This window comes from Helicoverpa zea, chromosome 20, assembly GCF_022581195.2.
Source record: "Helicoverpa zea isolate HzStark_Cry1AcR chromosome 20, ilHelZeax1.1, whole genome shotgun sequence".
Classification (NCBI taxonomy): domain Eukaryota; kingdom Metazoa; phylum Arthropoda; class Insecta; order Lepidoptera; family Noctuidae; genus Helicoverpa; species Helicoverpa zea.
This window is the reverse complement of record NC_061471.1, coordinates 5746874-5767541: the sequence shown is the minus strand read 5'-3', so window position 1 is coordinate 5767541 and position 20668 is coordinate 5746874. Positions and strand designations below refer to the sequence as shown.

The following is a 20668-nucleotide window of genomic DNA, read 5'->3' as shown; positions in this document are numbered from 1 at the left end:
CGCGATTTTTTGTTGAAGAGAAATAACTTCAATGCTCTTGTAAAAGTCGATATTCGTTTTATTTGGCAAAGGAGTACAAGGTGTAGAGACCGAGTTTTGAGGCAGTAGGGAGAGTCTTTTCCTCTTCTGTTTGAAAGCTGGGCTGTTTTCAGAGGTTATTGGAGAATAGCACAGTGATTTTAACATTTTTATTTCTGCAGTTAATTTATTTATTTGCTGGTTAAGATTGCTATTTTCTAGAAGGGTATTCTCTAGTTCATTTTCTGCACTATCCAGTTTAAGTGTAAGAACTTCTATGGTGTTTTTCATTTCCAAAACTGTTAATGTTTCAGATATTTCAGATATTGTGCCATCAACGCTGTGAGAAAGTTTATTAGGTGTATCAAATGTCTCATCTGAAGATTCATTTTCGGATAGTATGTGGGAATCCAAGATGTCGTTAGTTTTAAGGGTGGCTGTTGCAAATTGCTTATTTTCCCGGAAGTTATCACTAGGTCCTGGGCCTGGGGATAGATTTTTAAAATGTAGGTTAGGTCGTTTTCTCGTTGTAATGTTTGATATATCAGATATAGGATCGATAGTAGGGCCTTTTTTCTTGCATAGTTTGCATCGCCATTTCTTCTTAGATTCCTGGTCCATAAGACGGTAGGTTTGTTCCGGATAACCATCACAATCCGGCTCGTAACGGTTGTTACACGTTGAACATAAAGCTGTCTTCCTGATGTCGACTGACTTTTTGCATTTAAAGCATATAACTTTTTCAGATATTTTGCGGTCGCTTTTTGCACTATTTTTAGTCGACATTTTGTAATTTTATTTAGAATTGTCTTTAAATAATTCGTAAAAAAGTAAAGAAAAAGTAAAGAAGTAGTAAAAATCACAAAATTAGTATCGCGGCGAGTTGTGGCTGCCGAGATTCGAACGTAGACTCGTTTGAGTTCCAGAAGCGCACTTAGAAACCGCTGCGTTGCGAGCAAGTTTAGTTAAGCTTTCAAATTAGAGTACTGTTGCCCAGTTATAATAATTAGTGGTCGTTGACATTTCACCAATAGGATTCAAGATAACCATTTATGGTCACACAACGCACATCGTACACTCTATGATGAGTCACACTGAGTCACTGGTTCACGATTCCTTTGTTTATTTAAGTTTTTGCCGTTTTGTTTTTTGATGTTTATTAACACATTGTTTGACTTGAATAAAAACTGCTTTCGCGGTGCTTTTACTTATTACTTTGTGCATCGACTAATATCAATTTGATTGTTGAGAACTTGTATTTACTGTTTAATAAAAAATACTTCAACGGAGCTATCACTCTTCGTGTACGTCTGCGAGGACGCGCGCGCGCAAAAATACAAAAGATGCGGATGTTTTTTAGCTTTTTTTTTATACATGCATTTTATTTATGAAGTTGGTAAGTGAGGTAAATCAAGGTAAATATAACAAATCAAAATCATGTTATCTGTGCTAATATAATAAAGAGGAATATTTTTTTATTTTTTTGCACCCTAAACGCTTTACAACTGATGAAGCGATTTGAAAAAATATTTCACTGGGAAGCTAGACTATACCTGAGTAAAAGACTAAATTTTTTGTCTGGGTTCGGGAAGAAGTTCTTCCGAGACGCGGATGAAACTGCGGAGAAACAGCTAGAAGGAGATAAACAATAATGGAGTATCAAACTGAGTAAGAAATAATAATTATAATGATGAGTTCATAATATGTTATTGCGTACGGAAATGTTACATGTATTGATAACAGTGCCATCAACTGCCTTATAAGGAAATCATGATTAATTATGTTTATAAGGAAATCAGCAATCAAAATTAACATGACAATTCCAACTGTTTATTATTTGATATAACATTAAAATGTACCTTATAGTTAGGATTTTACACTATAGTTAATTTTATATAGAATTATTAAATAATTAGTAAAAATCACTTAATTTACAAACAATGAATGTACAAAAACAATCAATACTGGATAAGTAGTTTATTTTGTACCTATTAATTTATAATAATTATTACATTATTGATTTTATGGTAACATTCAAATAAATGAATAACAAATTGCATTAATGTATTTTATTTAAATGATAGCACGTTTCACCACTTTCATAAAGATAAAACTATATAAAGGTCCCTCAAAATATTTAGAAGTGGTGAAACGGGCCCTGCAATTAGTACCTACTGTCATTTTAACTATTAGTTGTAAGTTGTATGTTCTACACAATGTAATGTTGTTCTGAATAAAATGAAATGAAAAAAATGAAATTACAGGCAAGATCAATTGTATTGGTCAATGAAATGCACTCACATCATCCACTCATGTTATAATTCACATCGTTTTAATAATCTCATCATTTAAAATTTGATCTTCACTCAAGATCTGTACATTGTACGCTTATTCTTCTTTAAGATCTATAAGATCCTCCAAGATTGTCCAATTTCATAAGTCAATATTTCCTCCAAAAGTTTAAAATTAATTATTGTAGTTCGATAGGACAAGGCAACTCTTTTCTTGGTGTATACCTCCTCTCATAATTTTCTTTATCTATAACTTTGTAGTCATAATCACGATAGTTGAGCAAATCTTCCAGACGGTTCTTGCCGTTGAAACGAGCTATTTTAGTCAGTACTGGGGGTGCTGGCGTGATATCTGCTTCAAGAGTTAGGTTACCGAAGTATGAATCCTGAAAAAAGAAAATTAATGATTTAATAAACATAACCCCTCTTGGCAGTCGGGTTAATCAGAATCCTGAAGGTAGCGTAGCCTCTCCACTTCTGTTTAAAATATGGGAGATCTTAGTAAAGAAAACGGAATCTACTATGATATCAGTGATCTGATAATTAATAAAGTTTACTACAAACTTCCAAACGAAAACTACACAACAGATCGCTTAGCAAAGTTTAGCAATAACGAAAAGGATTTGTCATTTTGTTTGCTGTGGCTGCCACATTGAAATATAATAACACTGAGGCAAGTCTCTGAGTAAGCAGCTCTGATGAACGATAGTAGCTAAATGAACTAGATACTTACCATATCACTAATAACATTGACATCGACGATCCTCATGCCCTTATTTTGCTGCGCGTACACATGCTCCAGCCAGTTCCTCAGCATCTCCTCCTGTGACGGCAGCTGGAACTTTCCTGACGCTAGTGCTGCGGCGTACTGACCCTGTGTGACAAACAAACAAACATTCGATAAAGTAAATTTGCAGATGCAGACAATAATTCGAAAAGGTAAAAGATTTTTTTGTTGTTTCATGTTGACTTTGTGAACGTCAATCAACTGAGACCGTAATTTCTCCGTAATATAAAGTTTTACCATGCTTTGGTGCCAGATTATGGAATTTTCAACCTTGGATTTGTTTTGAATTCAACTGATATGAGGGATAGATAGTCTTATAGTAGAGATCATTTTTATTTATAGAAAACGTTTTAATATAAAATAAAAGATTAACAAAATGAACTAACCTGAGCATCCATAACTCTGTTGATGACTTTCTTGGAGACTCCTACGAAGGTCATGCTGGGATGTTTGATGTTGACTGTCTGCTGGTACAGCGGCAGTACAAACTTGCGCGACGCCGTCACTCCTGAACTGCTGTCGAGGAATGGATGGTTGTAGTTGTAACCTGGAATTGTAGGAAGAAACGTGAATAGAGTATTATTATACCCAGATTTAAAAACCCCTCAAGTTCCCAATAAAAAATGGTCCCAAGACGCGATGGATGGCACATAGGTACATCTATATCATATAAAATCTATATAAATAAAAATGAATTGTTGTTCGTTAGTCTGATTAAAACTCAAGAACGGCTGGGCCGATTGAGCTGATTTTGGTTTTAAAATGTTTGTAGAGGTCCAGGGAAGGTTTGAACGATACGAAGTTCGCGGGATCAGCTAGTATAAAATAAATAAGTCGAGGTCTTTTAATCTTTTAAATGATAACGATCAGATCATGATACACTTATGTAATTTACCACTTCATCAGTTTTATCTGCTTACCTGTGCAAAAGATAACATCATCGAACTCTTCAGTGGAACCATCAACGAAAAACGCTCCGGTGGGTGTAAACGAGTCAATGTCTGGTTTCTTAACGTAAGTCTTGGAAAAGTCTGGCTGGTTGTAGTTGAGATGATGACTATGGAAGAGCTGGGATGTCACGTTGGATAGCTGCATTGCCAGATCAAGGCCTGATGCTCCAGCACCGACTAAAAGTACGCGACGATTCCTGAACTCTTCTGCGTCTTTGTAATCGTGGCTGTGAATCACTTTTCCTGCAAATGAAAGAAATTTTTTTTTTCCGAACGTGATTCGCAAATGTTTCTTTGGTCTTGTGTAATTTTGACAAAGTTTATGGGTACTTGGATAGTAATAAAATAGTTTAACAAAACCCTTACATTAATATGGACCATAAATATTTTAGTGGCAAATTAAGTTACATTACTGTTTCAAGTTATTCATAGTTTATGATAGCTTAAAAGTAAAAACAATGTACCTAAGCAATAAAAAGGCCTTGTAAATGTCCGTAGAACGTGACTGACAAGCATAACTATGCTTGGAAGGAAATGACAGGAAAATTGTTCGCTCACAAAAGAGCCCACAATTATTTTATTACCAAATGTATTAGTTTGTTGGTTGTTATTATGAAAAACATATGCATGAAAAAATCAAATTACAAAGGGGCAGATAATTTAATGATCGAGGAAGTCAAAAGCTACGCAATGCGGGTACTAAAAACAATCTTACTTATATCTTACTTTTATTATAAATGTTAAAGTTTTTGAGAATGTATGGATGTATGTTTGTTATTCAATCACGCAAAAATGGCTGGACCGATTTGATTGAAATTCGGGGCGTAGATAGGTGATACCCTGGATTAAAACATAGGCTACTTTTTATCAACACACCACGCGAGCGAAGCCGCTGGCGGAAGCTAGTAAAAAATATATTTAAAAAGCATTGAGTCACTAAGCCCACCACAGAGTTGCGACATTGCTAATACACATGAGGTACCTATTGGTAGTACTGATGCGAGGTTTTTTCAGTCTTTCACCACAATTATAAGCAAAAAGCGAATAGATAAAAACCCCATTATCAGAACAAAATAGGTGCTTGTTCGCGTTTCTAAATACATTTCCAGCAAGTCAGTGTACAAACAAGCCGCTATAACCTGTTTGATGCAATGTAAGTAAATACTTGGGTTCTATATTGATAGCGGAAAAGCTAAAGCCGTATTTGAAGTATGGAGTGCATGGAATTCTGCCAATCGTCTGACGAATGAATGCGATGACACACGCTCTTGTCTTACCAATTTAAGTTAGGAATCAAATTCTAGTCTGTCTGATTTTAATTCGAAAACATACCTACCTTTTTATTTACTTAAGTCCGAATAGTAGAACTGTTTTATTCCTTTCTTAGAATTTTTTGTAGTTCAATAAAAACTACTAGTAAAGTGCATTTACGAAATAATCTGTTATAGAGCTACACCAATGATGCAACTTCAGGACCGTGTATACTGAGGGTTTCTTCTAAACAGATATTGCATTCATCAAAAGCAGCGGTTTTAGTCTACAGAAGTTCCTCATATTATAAATTATATATATTGCAAACTCACCTTTGAACATCTCCAGTCTATCGATATTTGGTACGACAGGGCTACTGAACTCTCCGCTCGCGACCACTATGAAGTCACACACTTCTGTCAACTGTTCCTTCGTGTCGGTCTTCGTGTACGTCACCTCCCAGTGGTCTTTGGCCCATTTCACTAGGTTCACGTAACTTTGGAGCTGAAAACCAGTTCTTAAGGTTAAATCTGATTAATGTTCTAAATGTAGTATGCAACTGCAGAATTTAAAATGGCAAAATTACATGTCCCAATTTATCTTCGTGAAGTATCTTTGCATCATCTACTTCATCTTTTTCAGGTCATCATCAACCCATGCATAGTAAATATGTAGATAGATATTATATCATCTTAGTTCTCGGATTTCAAAATGCGTTTTAAAGCTTACAACAATGAGCAGACTATCACTACAAGTCTTTCTCTCACGGGATAAGCACAAGGATTGTATCCCACGTTCCCTTAGTATTCATTCTGGCATGCCCAACCATATCTATGAAAATGAATGAATAATACATGAAGCGATGGTGTGAACGATAAACAATAATACAACACCATGTATACAGGTTTCTCGTCACGTCACCAGCTGGCAATTGGCAATGAACAAAATACTTTATAGCCATAACATCCTGATTCTATTCCGCGATTATTTATGGGCAATGCCTTTATTTAAGGCCAAATCGTCATCTGATTTATCACGCTAGATGCGTGTCATTTGATTAATTTAATGAATATGAATATTAATTTACATTAAAAGATCATAGAAGGATAACTAGAGTTATTAAAATCTCCGCCCACGCAGTATTTGTAGATATTTAAGAGAAAAGGGGTTATTTAAGTTACCGCTGCGAAACGGTTTGTTCACAAGGAAGTACTATCCCCCTTCTTTGAAATCCCAAGAACATTAAACAGTTGATCCAACCGACTTATGCTACTATTTTCTGACCCCACATTAACAGCTAAGTTAACTAAGTTCAAGTGAGAGTGCACAAGTTCCTTATGACCGCTGCTGGCTTCATTCACACGATACCAGTTATGCAAGCCTTTGACATTAGTTGCCCAACGATACGATTTCACTGGTTAAACTTTGCTCCTCATTATTTAATTTTTGTTTATTTTTTTGCATAATAATCGTAAGTTTAATCTAGACTTACTGTTGAAGTAGAAAAAATATTTATTTAGCAGCTGTCTTTTTAGACAGATTTTGGGCTACTTATTACGAAGTAACATGAGAGACTTACGGCCAGTTTCTTCATCAAAAGTTAAAGTTAAAGTAATGTCTAAAGTAAAAGTAACGGTCAAATACGTTTTTTCAAGGCTAAAGTGACAGCAAAACTAATAGAAAAATTGAATTTGACCGTTACTTTTACTTTGACTTTTACTTTGGCTGTAACTTTTGATGAAGAAACTGGCTGTATAACATGATCCCGTCTAAACTTAACATCTTATGACCTATGTTTATGGTTCAAGAATATATCTTGTAATTAATTTCCTGTAAGAAGGGCATGAAGAATATAAGGAGATTGCTTGCTTGATTAGTATATCTTCTATCTTCTTATATCTTTTATTATATATTATCTTATTATATCTTCTATTAAACGACTACTTTTAAGAATTAAAACTAAACCTGAGAATAGTGGAATAACGAAACCTCAATGTTAGTATGCAAAACCTGTCTCAAGTCCCATTTGACCCTAATGCCAGCTGAATGGAAATTATTCCCAACATCACACCTTACGACATTCGCCGAGAAAAATTGCACAATATTAACACACACGAATAGATAGCTAAATTATCATTAATTCAGCACAATTGTATCTACTTTGTTAATATCCAACTTAGTAATATTTAAGCGACTTCATTTAAATATCAAATGGATCACCTATATACCTATTTTATTATCAGTAGGCAAATTAAATTGTTAACCGATTCGTTCTTTAGCATTCTCAAAGGCACTCCTTCAATGTTAATACTCCACTCCAGTAATATCTATTATATCCTTTTTTTGTATATTAGACATTTGAAGGACACCAAGAAGCAGGTATGTTTTAGACTGGCCCGCAGATTATCAGAAATTGTGCAATATTAATACGATGGCAAAGTGCAATCGACTGGAATATCGCTATACCTCATGGCACTTAATATGTACCCCACTATAACAGATACCTTACATTAAACATTCTAAAGATACCGGCTTACTAATGAACCATCTTGTGAGAGACCCTTTCATTTCCTTGACCGTTTTTCATAGACCTCATTTTAGTTTAGGTACTTACAAATACACCACCCAAACGCCTTTCTGAAAACTGTTGTCGAATCCCAAAGTATGTTACGCCTTTACACTGATATTTTCCAAACATTCGAATATTGATATACTTATTATTGTACTTAACTAGTCTGATTTATGTAATTGAAGTCGTATAAATCAAGCAAACAATAAATAAATTTTGGAATCAGGCGTTACTTTGCGGAAATCCATAATACATTATATAAATATTAGGAAAAATATTCGAAGATTGACTTACTTGTATATTGTTCATGAGTTCGAAATGTTTGGCGAAGTGCTGCAGGTACTTGTAGAAGCAGGGTCCCGTGGGGTAGGAGGGAGTGCCCTCGGGGAACGGGAACCCGGCGTACTCCATCGTCTGGCGAGGAGTGTTTGTTCTGAAAAAAAATTGTTCACTTATAACATTCACTCAATGCTTCATGAAAAATATCTCTCTATTATGACCATACGAATAAATACTACATAGGTTCTTCAATTAAATAGTACTTTGACTTTTACTTTGGCTATAATCATAAAATATTAGATGTAATTCATAGTGTCCAATCTCGTAAAAAATAAGAACTTTAAACTATGTGTTGCACAGTTGCTTCAACACAAACGTCCTCCAAAAACTGGACGTTAAAACTGAGATTGTCATTAAGATTAAATTCACGACACTTCCAGGATAAATTTGGACATCCTTTGAGGATGTGGATGTGCACAGGAGATGATTTGTCTCCTTTTAAAATACTGAACCTGTTAAAACTTAGCTAGTAAAATTCCGATGCTTTCGTAGCAGTTCGTTATTGGCAAGAAACTATGAAGTATCAAAGAACCTTTGTTCTGCGAAACATTGCATTTCATTAAGATGCACGTGCTATTTCTGTGCAAGTTACTCTGTTCCGGATGACCTCTAACATCTTATTGTTAGTATCATTTATAACTTTATACCTTTCTTATGAATGAGAAACAATACGTAGAGTAACAAAAATATCGCATACAAATTAGATACTTATTTATAGTCTCTTCATGTAAATTAAAAAAACGTTATTATGTAAAAGTTTGACTGCTGGGTCTGACAGACTTTGCTCTAGCTAAATAATTTCGTGAATAACAAGAAACATAACTATTGATAAAAACTGTTCAGTTTAATTCGCTGCAAATTTTTGCCAACTTTTTACGTTTTTCTGTTCCCAAAATTTTTGTATAGCATAATTATAATAAATGGACACGCAGCAACCAATATAGGTACTTCTTACTTATGCAATTATTATAAGCAGGATCATTCATACAGATAATGTAAGTTCTCGTTTATAGATTTCCTTATTATAATATGCTGGATCCGATTTAGGACGCAATTTGAACAACTTATTATCGAATATATTAAGATCGACAATATAGATAACATATATTGGCACTATTTAGTCGTAACTGGTCCTCATATTGGTCATACACTGGTCTTATTTCATAATGGACCGGTTTTGTTTAAAAATACAATTATCTAATATCCGTGGTTTCACTCCGCAAACTTAACAATCAGTATTTCGTTATCATTTTATTTGAAGCCAGGCGAAGAATTCCAAATTTTGAGAACGTTGAAGTACATAATTTTAGGTAAATTACAATTTACATTTAACTAGATTTTTTTCCGAATTTTCTGCTGAAGAAACTGAAACCAACTGAATGTACCATGTGTGTCCACTCATTGCGAAATTTGTAGACTTAAGACTTAAAGAGACATGCGACTAATAGCAGTTGCTTGTTCTGCGTGAGAAAATGGCTTAATGCATGCTTTGATTGCTAATGTAGTAAAACATTGTTATTGTTTACCTATGCATTTTATAATCAACAAAACCAACCATTTTGATTAAAATTGTTTCTGGATGAGTACCTAAAAGGTAATGTTACTGTTACAGCCTTTTTATCGTTCCACTGCTGGGCACAAGCCTCCTCTCACACAGAGAAGGATAAGGGGAATGTGCCTTATATTTATTTTGCCTCTCCTCATTTGTACTCTTTAAATATCCATCGTGTTAACATATTTATTTTTATTCTTAACCTTGTCAAGGAGATCATAATTATTTTAAGGAAAATCTACAATACGTAACTACATACTCGTGCATATTATTAAGTGCACTTATGTCAAGAACCGTCCCAAAAAAAGTTACTGAGTTTTGGTTTTAATAATTAAGAAACTGCCTCACCAGCGATTAATGAGAGTATTCTCGCTTTAATATAAGCTCAAAGGCATGGAAAAGAAATATGTGGAGAATAAGTGCTCCAGTGGTAGGTAGCATTAAAGCTAATGAATGAAAAGAGTACATATCCGATATAGCCAAATATAATGCGATAAATGGCCAGTTGGATAAGACAATAAAAAATAAAAAAGGAGACTTATCTCCACACGCAAACAATACAATTAAAGGCAAAGAAACTAAAACCAAAGCTCACCTTAAATTTTTATACATGCTAGTGAAGAGAGGTAGTCCATCTTCATCGGTGCCGACGTGAGGGTCGAACCTCCAGGTGCCTCCGATGTGGCGGGAAGCCTCGAATACTGTGAAGTTGACTCCGTACTCCCTCATGTACCGAGCAGTGCCCAGTCCAGAGTAGCCCGCGCCAATGATGCAGACGCGGGGCGATGGTATCGACTGTAAAGGACAAAGAAGTAGGTATAAGTATATTCTAAAATAATTTAGTAATGCCTAAAAGATCTGGGACACGAACTCTTCAAGCAAATAAAGTAGAATTTTATTAAGAAGATATAATCAATTTCATGAATAACTCGAGTCGGTTGCACCTATGCGGAAGATATAATAGTTAATTGTTTGACGTTACGTAACATTTCACGATTTTTGATATTTTCAAGGCGTGCTAAATTAAACAAATCGAGTTGGTGCGCAAATGTGTGATTAATTTTAATCACCTTTTTTTCAGTATAATAAGAAGAACCATTAAGATTTTGCTAAGAAGCAGTCAGCGGTTTCACCCATTTTTTTCTGTGATTAATGTAAGGTGGGGAAATCCCAAAAAATAAGCTTGTGCCAAAAAAAGTACCTAATCGCAACTGATAGGACTATGGGCCTTGAGAAGTCAAAATAATTTACCATGACCATGAGAAATTACTGGGATCTATGTATACCAGATTAAGTACGATAAAAAGAATCGAGATCAAGTGAACCACTCATCAACCACATATGAACACACTCAAGTTGATATATAAACATAAGTTTTTCTTTTACTTAAATATGCTAATTTGTGTTTTATCTAGATCAACTTTTTAACAAGTCCTTTGTTAGGTCATCAATCCGATTTCTTGTAACACAAGATGTGGTGGTAAATAAATAACCAATGAGGTAACGTTCTATTGGCAAACTCTGTCATAAGAATCAATCGCAATTATGGCAAGAATTATAAATTTATCAAGCTATTCTAAGCACTAATTATCTGATACAAGTTTCATACCGGAATTATAAACCGTGATGACGATAACTAGATATACGTAACTGTATTTCATTAAATAATTCCTTGCAAACAACCTCTCGTCGAGCCAATCGTGTATTAAAATGAGCATCTTCTATCTCCACTATAACTATGAATTCTTAGAATAGATTTATTTAGAATTAATAATATAAATATAACAATATTTTCTGAGAATTACATGAAAACCGCTTCATGTTCTTGGAAATTTGCAAAAAAAAACCTAATGGATTGGCCGTGGGTGGCGATTGTATAGGTAATATTTATGAAGTCTATCTAATAATTAAGCTCAAACAATCTTTAAAAATAAGATATTTATTATCATTGCATGGCATAAATCAACACAACAATTCAAAGTAAACAAACTTATTCAGGTGGGAACTTTCAACAAACACAGCGTTGACCTTACGCCAAATTAGTCTAACTTCACGCAAAGGCCAGCTACTGCCGGTATAAGGAAGAAGAAACGAGTATGTACAAACAAATCAAACGCTTACATCGTAAATAACATAGTCCTCAACTTCTTCTTGTTCCATTATCTTCACAACAAACATAACGAACACTGTAAGAGATACACATCTGCACACACTTTTGTATTTAATCCTTATCATTTCTCAACATAAATACCTAAGTAAAGATGAGGAATATTTAATTTTACTGAGTAGCCTACATAAACTTATAACTTGGACTTAAAACTGGATTTGCGGAAAAACCGCGGCATAAATTATAAAAGCCTGCAGCCTAGCACCGTGAGAATAACTAAGATTTTTCTTGAATGAATTAAAACGGTAATAAATAAAGTTTATAAAAAAATTGGCGCGTGTGTATCATTGAGCACAACACGGCTTTGTCAACTGAATGGCAGTATCTGGATGACAGATTACAATAAAACTCGTTAAAGAAAAAAAGGTTATACCTAAGTAGGTAAAACCCGTATTTTGGTGATGTCGATGTTTTCTGCGAATTTACACACTGATACACTTATGTATTCCGATGAATGAATTATGAATTCGGTTTTATGTGGTATCGGATACTCAACTATTGATTTGCCTTAGTTACATCTTAGTTACATATACATCGGTATATGTAATATCTTTAATCTTAGGTACCTACCTTATAAGTTTTTGTATCACAAATGTAAGGCGAACTAAGGCAAATCAATAGTTGAGTATCCGATACCACATAAAACCGAATTTCAGTATAGAACAAGTACAAGATTACGTTTTGTTTATTCAAAACCTAAACTTGTACTTCTGCAAATTGTTAATACAGCCTCAGATGTGTCGGGTTGGAAGTCGTCAGTAACTGATTAATATCTTTGAATCGAAAGTTTGTATTGTCCTAACTCCGGAAAAAATTAACTCTGTTTTCTCTACTCTCTCAACTCTCAATCGCTTTGTGACGAAGTAAATAAAGTAGCCATTCGAAGTCCGTTATCCTAGGTATAGAAGCCTGCTGGCCTGCTCACTTGGACTACCTCAACACATAGGCATTCTTTTATTTAATTTCATCATTACGTATAACATATACGGTTAATATCTTATTCAGAACCAGTGGCTCATATTGACTGTTTAACCCGATTTGGCATTACATAATGCGTGCGCACGCGCATGTAATTGCGAGCCTGCACATCTAATAAGCGAAAATTTACCGAAATCCTCCTTGAACTTTTTGCGCGTTCGTTTCACTCTCATGAAGGATTCAACATTTATAAATAGTACGGTAGTTTCCTATTAAGAAGAATTTAGGAAATGGTTAAGTTCCTTACTTATGTATTTAGTATGTATTACCTATCGATGATATTGCTGTCGTTTACAAGTAAAATGAATGACTCATTCACTCTTTCCTTTTATTGATCACAAAAGACTAGGTATATCTGCAATTCAAATTAAGTAATTATAACTTTTAAATGAACAAATGAGCTTTGTATCAATGTAAACCTTTGGTACTAAACGACAGTTGATCGTGAGTAATACAAAGAAATAAGAAAGCATTAAATACTTTACAATGGTAATATGCTTTATGCATGAATATGAGATAGAACTTACATGGAATTCGTTGTTTTCCCTAAACAGTAGGATCATTTCAAAGGGTGACTGGAAAACTTCTACATACAAGCTGTTGATTTGCATCCGTGCCATATTCAAGGAGGTAATTATGCTCAAATAGCAATATTAGAGTCAGATATAGTACACACTAAGTGTTTTTTTGTATATCAATGGGCACTAATTAGAAAGACCCAACTTAATTCGTTACATACTTAACTATTTCTAAGCTATGATAGTTTTGACAACACCTAACCTATTCTCCTAGCTAGTGTGTCGCACAGTAGGGTAGGTAAACCTTATAACCAGACGACTATGTTTTCGGTGAAGGCAACCACTTACATGATTTGCCAATTTCCCAATCTATTCTCATGCGATCTCCTCATTGAGACCTAACTTTACGAGGTTTGAAGCTCTCATAAATGAAATAGTATAATAAAATTTTATTGCATATATAATTGAGATGCATTAAAAAAGTTAAACTATGACTATAACTATGCGTTAAACTGTAGGTCCCGGCTGTCATAGAACATCCTTGGCAGTCGTTACGGGTAGTCAGAAGCCAGTAAGTCTGACACCAGTCTAACCAAGGGGTATTGGGTTGCCCGGGTAACTGGGTTGAGGAGGTCAGGCAGGGCAGTCGCTCCTTGTAAAGCACTAGTACTCAGCTACATCCGGTTAGACTGGAAGCCGACCCCAACATAGTTTGGGAAAAAGGCTCGGAGGATGATATAATTGAGATGCATAAAGATCGTGAATAAAATATGCAAAACAATTATTGTGTGATTAAGGTTCCCACTTAAACGCTTAAGGACACTGGTTATTTTGTAGTTACTAAGTATGTCGCGTTTATTCAGATATTAGGTACTGTGTTATCTCACAAGAAATTAGGGTCAGAGTCGTTAACACTAAAATATAATATGCACCTCTATTCGTTGGTCTTACGTATATGAAGTCTCTTACAACAGCTTATTACCAATTTGTGATGAGGTAAAAAGGCTTGTGTTTAAACACCACCCAAAAAAGTACCTATTTAACTACCAAAAAAATTCTAAACGGTTACCAAAATGGATAAATGGTCACCAAATAACGTTTCCGTTTCCGCCTCGCCCCTCCGCGCCTACGCGGTTTTGAATTGCACTCTAGGGGTAGGGCAGACAAGACTACGTGGAGTCGGTTTTGCAGCGATTCGTTTTCGTCACTAACTTTTTGGTAGTAATATTAATCTTTTAGTTGGATAGAATTTGGTGACCATTAATCCATTTTGGGAACCAAAAATAATATTTGTGCGAGATTTGCGATTTTTCTGATGTTATTTTATTTTTTTTTGGATCATAACATTATATACTTTAGTGCCCTTTTAATAAAGTCAATTTATTTTTTTTGGAGTTGTTTATTTTATTTGGTGCCTCAGCTTAGAGTCTTAAAAATATTTTTGGTGACCGCCTAAATTATACCCAGGTAAAAATGTCAACACATCATAGCTAATTGGTTATCTTCTGTTGTACGTAATGCCTTTTGCAAAAAAGACGTAACTATATTCGAATTGCAATATTTTTTGAGTTCCTGTATAAGTAGGTACGAAATACGGTACCTATCAATCAGTACCTGTAATATAACTGATAATAATTTAGAGGATTTTCTCTTTATGTTGTGTTTCGATAGTAGTTCCTAGCAACACCTTTCCATCTTTCTTACTTGTGTATCATAAACAATTTAAGGTTTGTTGACCAGATACAACGGAGAGCGGATTAGCCTTGTAAATTGAAGTACTAGTTGTAACTTATTTGAATTGAAGGTAGTACTCGAGTCGTCAAGGACAAAAACAGGTTTGATTATGCCCTGTCTATTATTATTTGTTGCGAACAACTCAATATTTTATATTCATGTTTCTAAACCACAACGCAGACGGGGAAAAATCCTCGTCATATTTTTTGTGCGTGGATTAGAGAGCGTGTAAAAGAAATCTCTTAGAAAAAGACCTTTAAGTATGTTCTTTGATAAAAATTAAATACACATAGCAAATAATTTCCAAATAAATACACTTAGTAATAATAATACAGCATGGACTTGGCATGCCAAGTAAGTTTCTAATAGTATTCGACATTCAGAGGACTTTGAGATGCAATATTTCAAGAAAAAATATCTCAATTATAATTAACCCCAGCTGCATATTTACCTCAAAAATGTGCAAGGTACCTACAAAGATACAGATGACATTAATTATACGTGTAATTTCCCATTCAATTAGTAAATACTTACAGTGCACCCGCATCATTCACGATCTACTGCCACAGATTAAAAAAAAAAACAAACAAATGTAAAATTGACATAAATAAATACGTATACTTACGTATCGCATTTATCGGCGAATGCGTTTCGTATCTTAAGACATTCATCACGACGACTTAGAAAGCTTAGCGTTTCGTCATTCTTAACTTGACGACAGATAACGCAATGCAATTAATTCACAGTTAATGTCTGTCCGACTGTTAAGTGACTGCGGTTACTATAAACAGTTAATTGTTTATCGATATTTTTGCGATCAGTTATCTACTTGTCTTGTCTTGATTGCAATAGATAAGGTATATTTTTATCAATACAAATGAATAATTAATTGATGTTATATAAAATTAATTAAGTTATAATGATTTGTTAAATGTGTGGGTTTTTAACTTGTGTAGCTACTATCTGATCATTATTTTTGATAACCATCCCGTATATGCTGCCCAGCCGAAAATCGATCTCAGTGGCGTGCACTTGAAGAGGCCTATGTCCAGCAGTGGACTGCGATAGGCTGATGATGATGATGATGATGATGATATGCTGCCATAAGTATTTTTTCAAATGCTAAAGTACCCAAAAAAATTAAGCTCATATTTTAGAAGCAACAAATGAAAGGCCTTGTTATAACGTAAAGCTCGATAATTATCCTCATACCAAGAAGGTTGCATCCAAACTAAAAATACGCACTGGAAACTGAGTCAAGGAACTCTGGTGTAGGTATTCATCATACCCATATCATCGTCTGACATCCTACATAAACACAATTTGGATTCACTGGCCGATGTTACAAACAGCCATAATTATATCTGCCCATGACACGACTGCCCACCGGAGCTTCAGAGAATCTCCATTGTCCAACGACAGCCGACTCATAAATAACCAGAGATAATTTTCTTGTTTCGAAAGCGGTGACGCTTAAATAACGTTTAAAGAAAACAAAAGTGAAATTGCTAATAAAAATATTTGTAATATCACTTTCGAAGCGAGTTGGGATCGCTCTCGTTTTAATTTTCTTTTTTTAAGTTTTGCTGCGGGTTTCATTCCAGGCAAGTAGGACATAATCTATGCCCTTTAGTGGGACAACAAAAAGGCTGACAATGATGTGCACAATCTAATGTTTATAAAACCGGCATACTGAGTGTGTCGTACCTGATCACATTAAATTAAATACGTTAATATACTGGTTAATATATATGTCGATTAGCAGAAAGAAAAGAATAGAATACGTAAAAATTAAAAATAAAAACCATTTCAAACAAAGTAAATAGGTATAATAAAAATGTGCGGAATAGAATAGAATAAAAACAAACAACGGAAATTCTCCCTTGAAAACTAACAGCTGTCAACTGGTCAAAACATTCGATACTCCTAACTTTATCTCTGCTTTACACATGATGTTGTAAATTATGAAAACGAAAAATGACTCCAGTGGCTAAAGCACTGAATGGAATAGGCATTTTTTTACAATTTACCATAGAATATCATAAAATATATGTGATAGGATTTAATGTGATTAGGTACGACACACCCGATATAATCATAATTCGATAATTGATTTCATACTAATAATAATTTAACCTCGCCAATTGAAAAAAACAATTACGTAAATTATTGCACGGTCAACCAAGTAACTACAGATCAAGATCAGTATTTCTCGAATCATGCATACAAATCCATTTTCAAGTACCCATTGGGCCACTTTATGAAAAGGTTCGATACTGCAATGTTAGTACTTACAAATAAATCGTAAACAGTGATCTCGTATAATGTATCAGAGAGGGCACGCGCGCGGATTGTGCCTACAAACATGGAGAGACATTATGTGGCCCAGCCGGTTGCGAAATGCTTCCCGTTTTGCCTTCCCCAACATTTTCCGCACAGTTCTGCGCGCACGCACGAAATGTGTCGGTGAACCATCACCAGACCACTGATACGATCACGCAGCGTAAATACGACGGAAATGCTATTGTAGAAAAGTTTATAATTACCTACTACACTATGTAACATTTGTTATTGTAAAACAAAGCAAACTATTTGATTCATATTGGATCTTTGTTGGTGTGGTAAATTAACAATAGGCCACTTTGGCCACAACCGACTAGTCCAGAGAACTTCGATTAGAAGAAGAACTTCAGGAAATGACAAGTGATAGGAACATAAAAAGGTCCAAATGTACGTATATGTAGTGTAGTAGTGTGTATGTATGTAGGTACAGCTAACATCCACATACCCCCGGGTTATATCATTATAATCTTCGGCCTATTTAATTGCCAATACCTTATGGGTCTACTCTTTTCAAAAGTCCGGGTTTCCTCCACAACATCATGTGGTAAATTGATGTGGTGATCTAAACTGACATGTGGGCCACATATTGATGTAGACTTTGAAAAATCGTCTGATTTTTCGATAACCTAATAATACAGAAACATTTCCATAAAAGTGACATCAGTGGACATTAGGCTTACCAAATTAGTAATAGAGCCCAGCACGACCCAAAGAGGAATAAAATCTGATAAAAATCGTTTATTCATGCTGACTTTGAGGGTCAAATCAACAACAGAATACGTCTGTACCAATCTAATACTGAATTACATGCTAAACACGATGTAAATATAATAAATGCATATAATATGCTGCTTGCAAAAAAATACCTATATTGTGTAGCAGCATACGAAAGAAAAAAATTAAGAATAGATTTTTTCATATCATATTACATATTATTATGTCATATGTCTAAATTTATAGGCACGGATTAATTAATATCACAATTCTTTCAGGAGTATAGTTTCTGACCAAAATAAGCAGAATGAGTACAAACCACTTGGTCTATTATTTTCAGTCATCGCGAAACTATAATCCTGCGCTATGAAATTGATTTAGTTTACTCGCACCTAATTTTTGAACAGCTCCGTATAATTCGTCATCGTCACACAGTTCGCACAAACAGTCCGTTAGTTTTAAAATTAATTTACACCGTACTTCTCAGTTTATTTACAACAGGTTTTAATTAACAAAAAAATCTTGGAAGTCAGCTAAAAACTAAATAAAAATAAACAAACCACTTACGAGAGTCAAAACATCAGCCGCCTCCAAGATCACACTCAATAAACATAATATTGTCACGCACGATCGACACGCCATTGTTACCAAATCAACATTAATGGACCACTATAAAAAATTGCACTGCTAATAAAAACCGCGATGTTGTTAAAAAAGTTGGTAGTACATGCGCGTGCGGTGATCAGTGGTGTTCCGCGAAGAGACAACACTAGAGTGAGCTTATGTTGTAGGTGCTGAAGTAGGGGACCACTCGACGACCTTGACCGTCAAGGCTCACTGACTCACATACACAGATCCTGTCTTCTTATTGCTCGTGAATCGATAGCAACAAAACCTCAATGATAATTATGACGGAGTGTGAAGTCACTTAATGGTTTTAAAATGATACAGCGATTGCGCCCTGCTGCGCTCCCCAAGATCGCAGAACGAGTTACCTTTGTACATTATTTACGTACGCAGTTCGAAGTCTTTTTAATTAATGTTTTGGCAAACAAAAAAGGTGCGGGTTTTTCGACCCATCTCGCTGTTCGTATTGTATCAACACAAAAGTAAATGAATTTCTGGAAGCAAGTCTGACCATCATGATTATGGTAGGTTTTCAGTTTACTTTTTGTAGAGATATAGATAGCAAAGTTGGAGTAAAGCCTTGTAACTAGTAGTAAATACCTCGGAAAGCTTCTGTCGGTACCTATTTACCGAATATATGTACAGGTAAATGTTGCTATTACTAGCCTGATATCTAGGAACCTGTTACGAACGATCGAGCTTTCGCAACAATTGGCCATTCAAGATTTAAGAAATAATAGCGGAATAACCTACACTGTTCTCGCCTTCTAACAAAACATCGCCTATTCTTTCAGAATACATGGGGAATAACATTTATTTATTGCCAACCATTATCGTCCGATATGACTGAAAATTCTATCACCAAAATCTAAAGTAAGTAGGTACGTAGGTAAGTAAATACAATTAAAAGTTCAACACACACACAGACTGACTGAGGTATTAGTAATTAGTATATATATTTAGGTAACAGTAATAATTATTCAAAGAAGCAATTAAGTGATGCTCATTATGGCCAGTCATACCTGCATAAAATAATATCGTTTGGTTAAACTTTAACTCATTAGGAGCAGGTTAACACCTACTATCGCTACTGCCTTATCAATACTCCTACAGTTTATAGATTTGTGTCATGGGCTTACATTATGTACTAAATACTAAATAATGTTTACACCTAGAAACCTCATAATATTACTTGTATAGTGAACATTAAGTATTGGATTTTCCAAATAACATTGACGTGTGTTTGTAAAAGATACAAAATAAAACATCGCAATTTTTTATAATTTCAAAAAGAACCGTCCAAGCTGCGATAAGTTGTATCTACAATTACGTCAATATAATTATAAAATATACAATTAATTATTTCATAGTGAAAAGAAGATCCACGAGCTCCTACATATTTATTTTATTAAATTATTCACAATGTCGTAAACTGAAGTAGCAATCACACAGAGAAAACTTTCATTGCAATCATATTTTAAAGCTTTAGGTATGTGCCCCTCGCTTTATGTATGTACTTGTACTTTTATTCTAAATTATTATCAACAAGATTTGAGTCTTAATCAAGTAGATCAAATCAATTCTTATCTTACAGTTTGAAATGAAAGGGATTTCATGATTAATAATTGTCTTAATATGAACGCATTAATTTCCTGTAAATGTTAAAAAGGAACGCATTTTTACGACCGTTGAAACGTCAGATTGATAGATAAACAATCGTTCAGAAACGTGCATGTGAATTTTGTGGAAATTGGAAAAACAAGAAACGATTAATATAATCACACTCATTACATTTATTTTTTTCAAAATAAGTTTAAAATTGTTAAAACT

General features: G+C 34.5%; 1 protein-coding gene across 2 annotated transcripts; it reads right to left on the bottom strand.

The window, feature by feature from the left end:
• Nucleotides 1-1834: 1834 nt before the first annotated feature.
• Nucleotides 1835-18999, bottom strand: LOC124640094 (senecionine N-oxygenase-like). Of its 2 annotated transcripts, XM_047177734.1 has the most exons (9): nt 18779-18999; nt 10353-10552; nt 8161-8299; nt 5630-5801; nt 4017-4289; nt 3483-3643; nt 3043-3183; nt 2278-2695; nt 1835-2199 (listed from the first exon to the last, which is right to left on the bottom strand). In XM_047177734.1, the coding sequence occupies exons 1-8, from the start codon at nt 18851-18853 to the stop codon at nt 2489-2491; spliced, it is 1368 nt and encodes a 455-aa protein (XP_047033690.1). In that variant the 5' UTR covers nt 18854-18999; the 3' UTR covers nt 1835-2199; nt 2278-2488. The 2 variants fall into 2 exon arrangements, with proteins under 2 accessions (XP_047033690.1, XP_047033689.1); XM_047177733.1 differs by lacking the exons at nt 1835-2199; nt 18779-18999 and adding an exon at nt 11879-12007 and having other exon boundaries at nt 2378-2695.
• Nucleotides 19000-20668: the final 1669 nt, after the last annotated feature.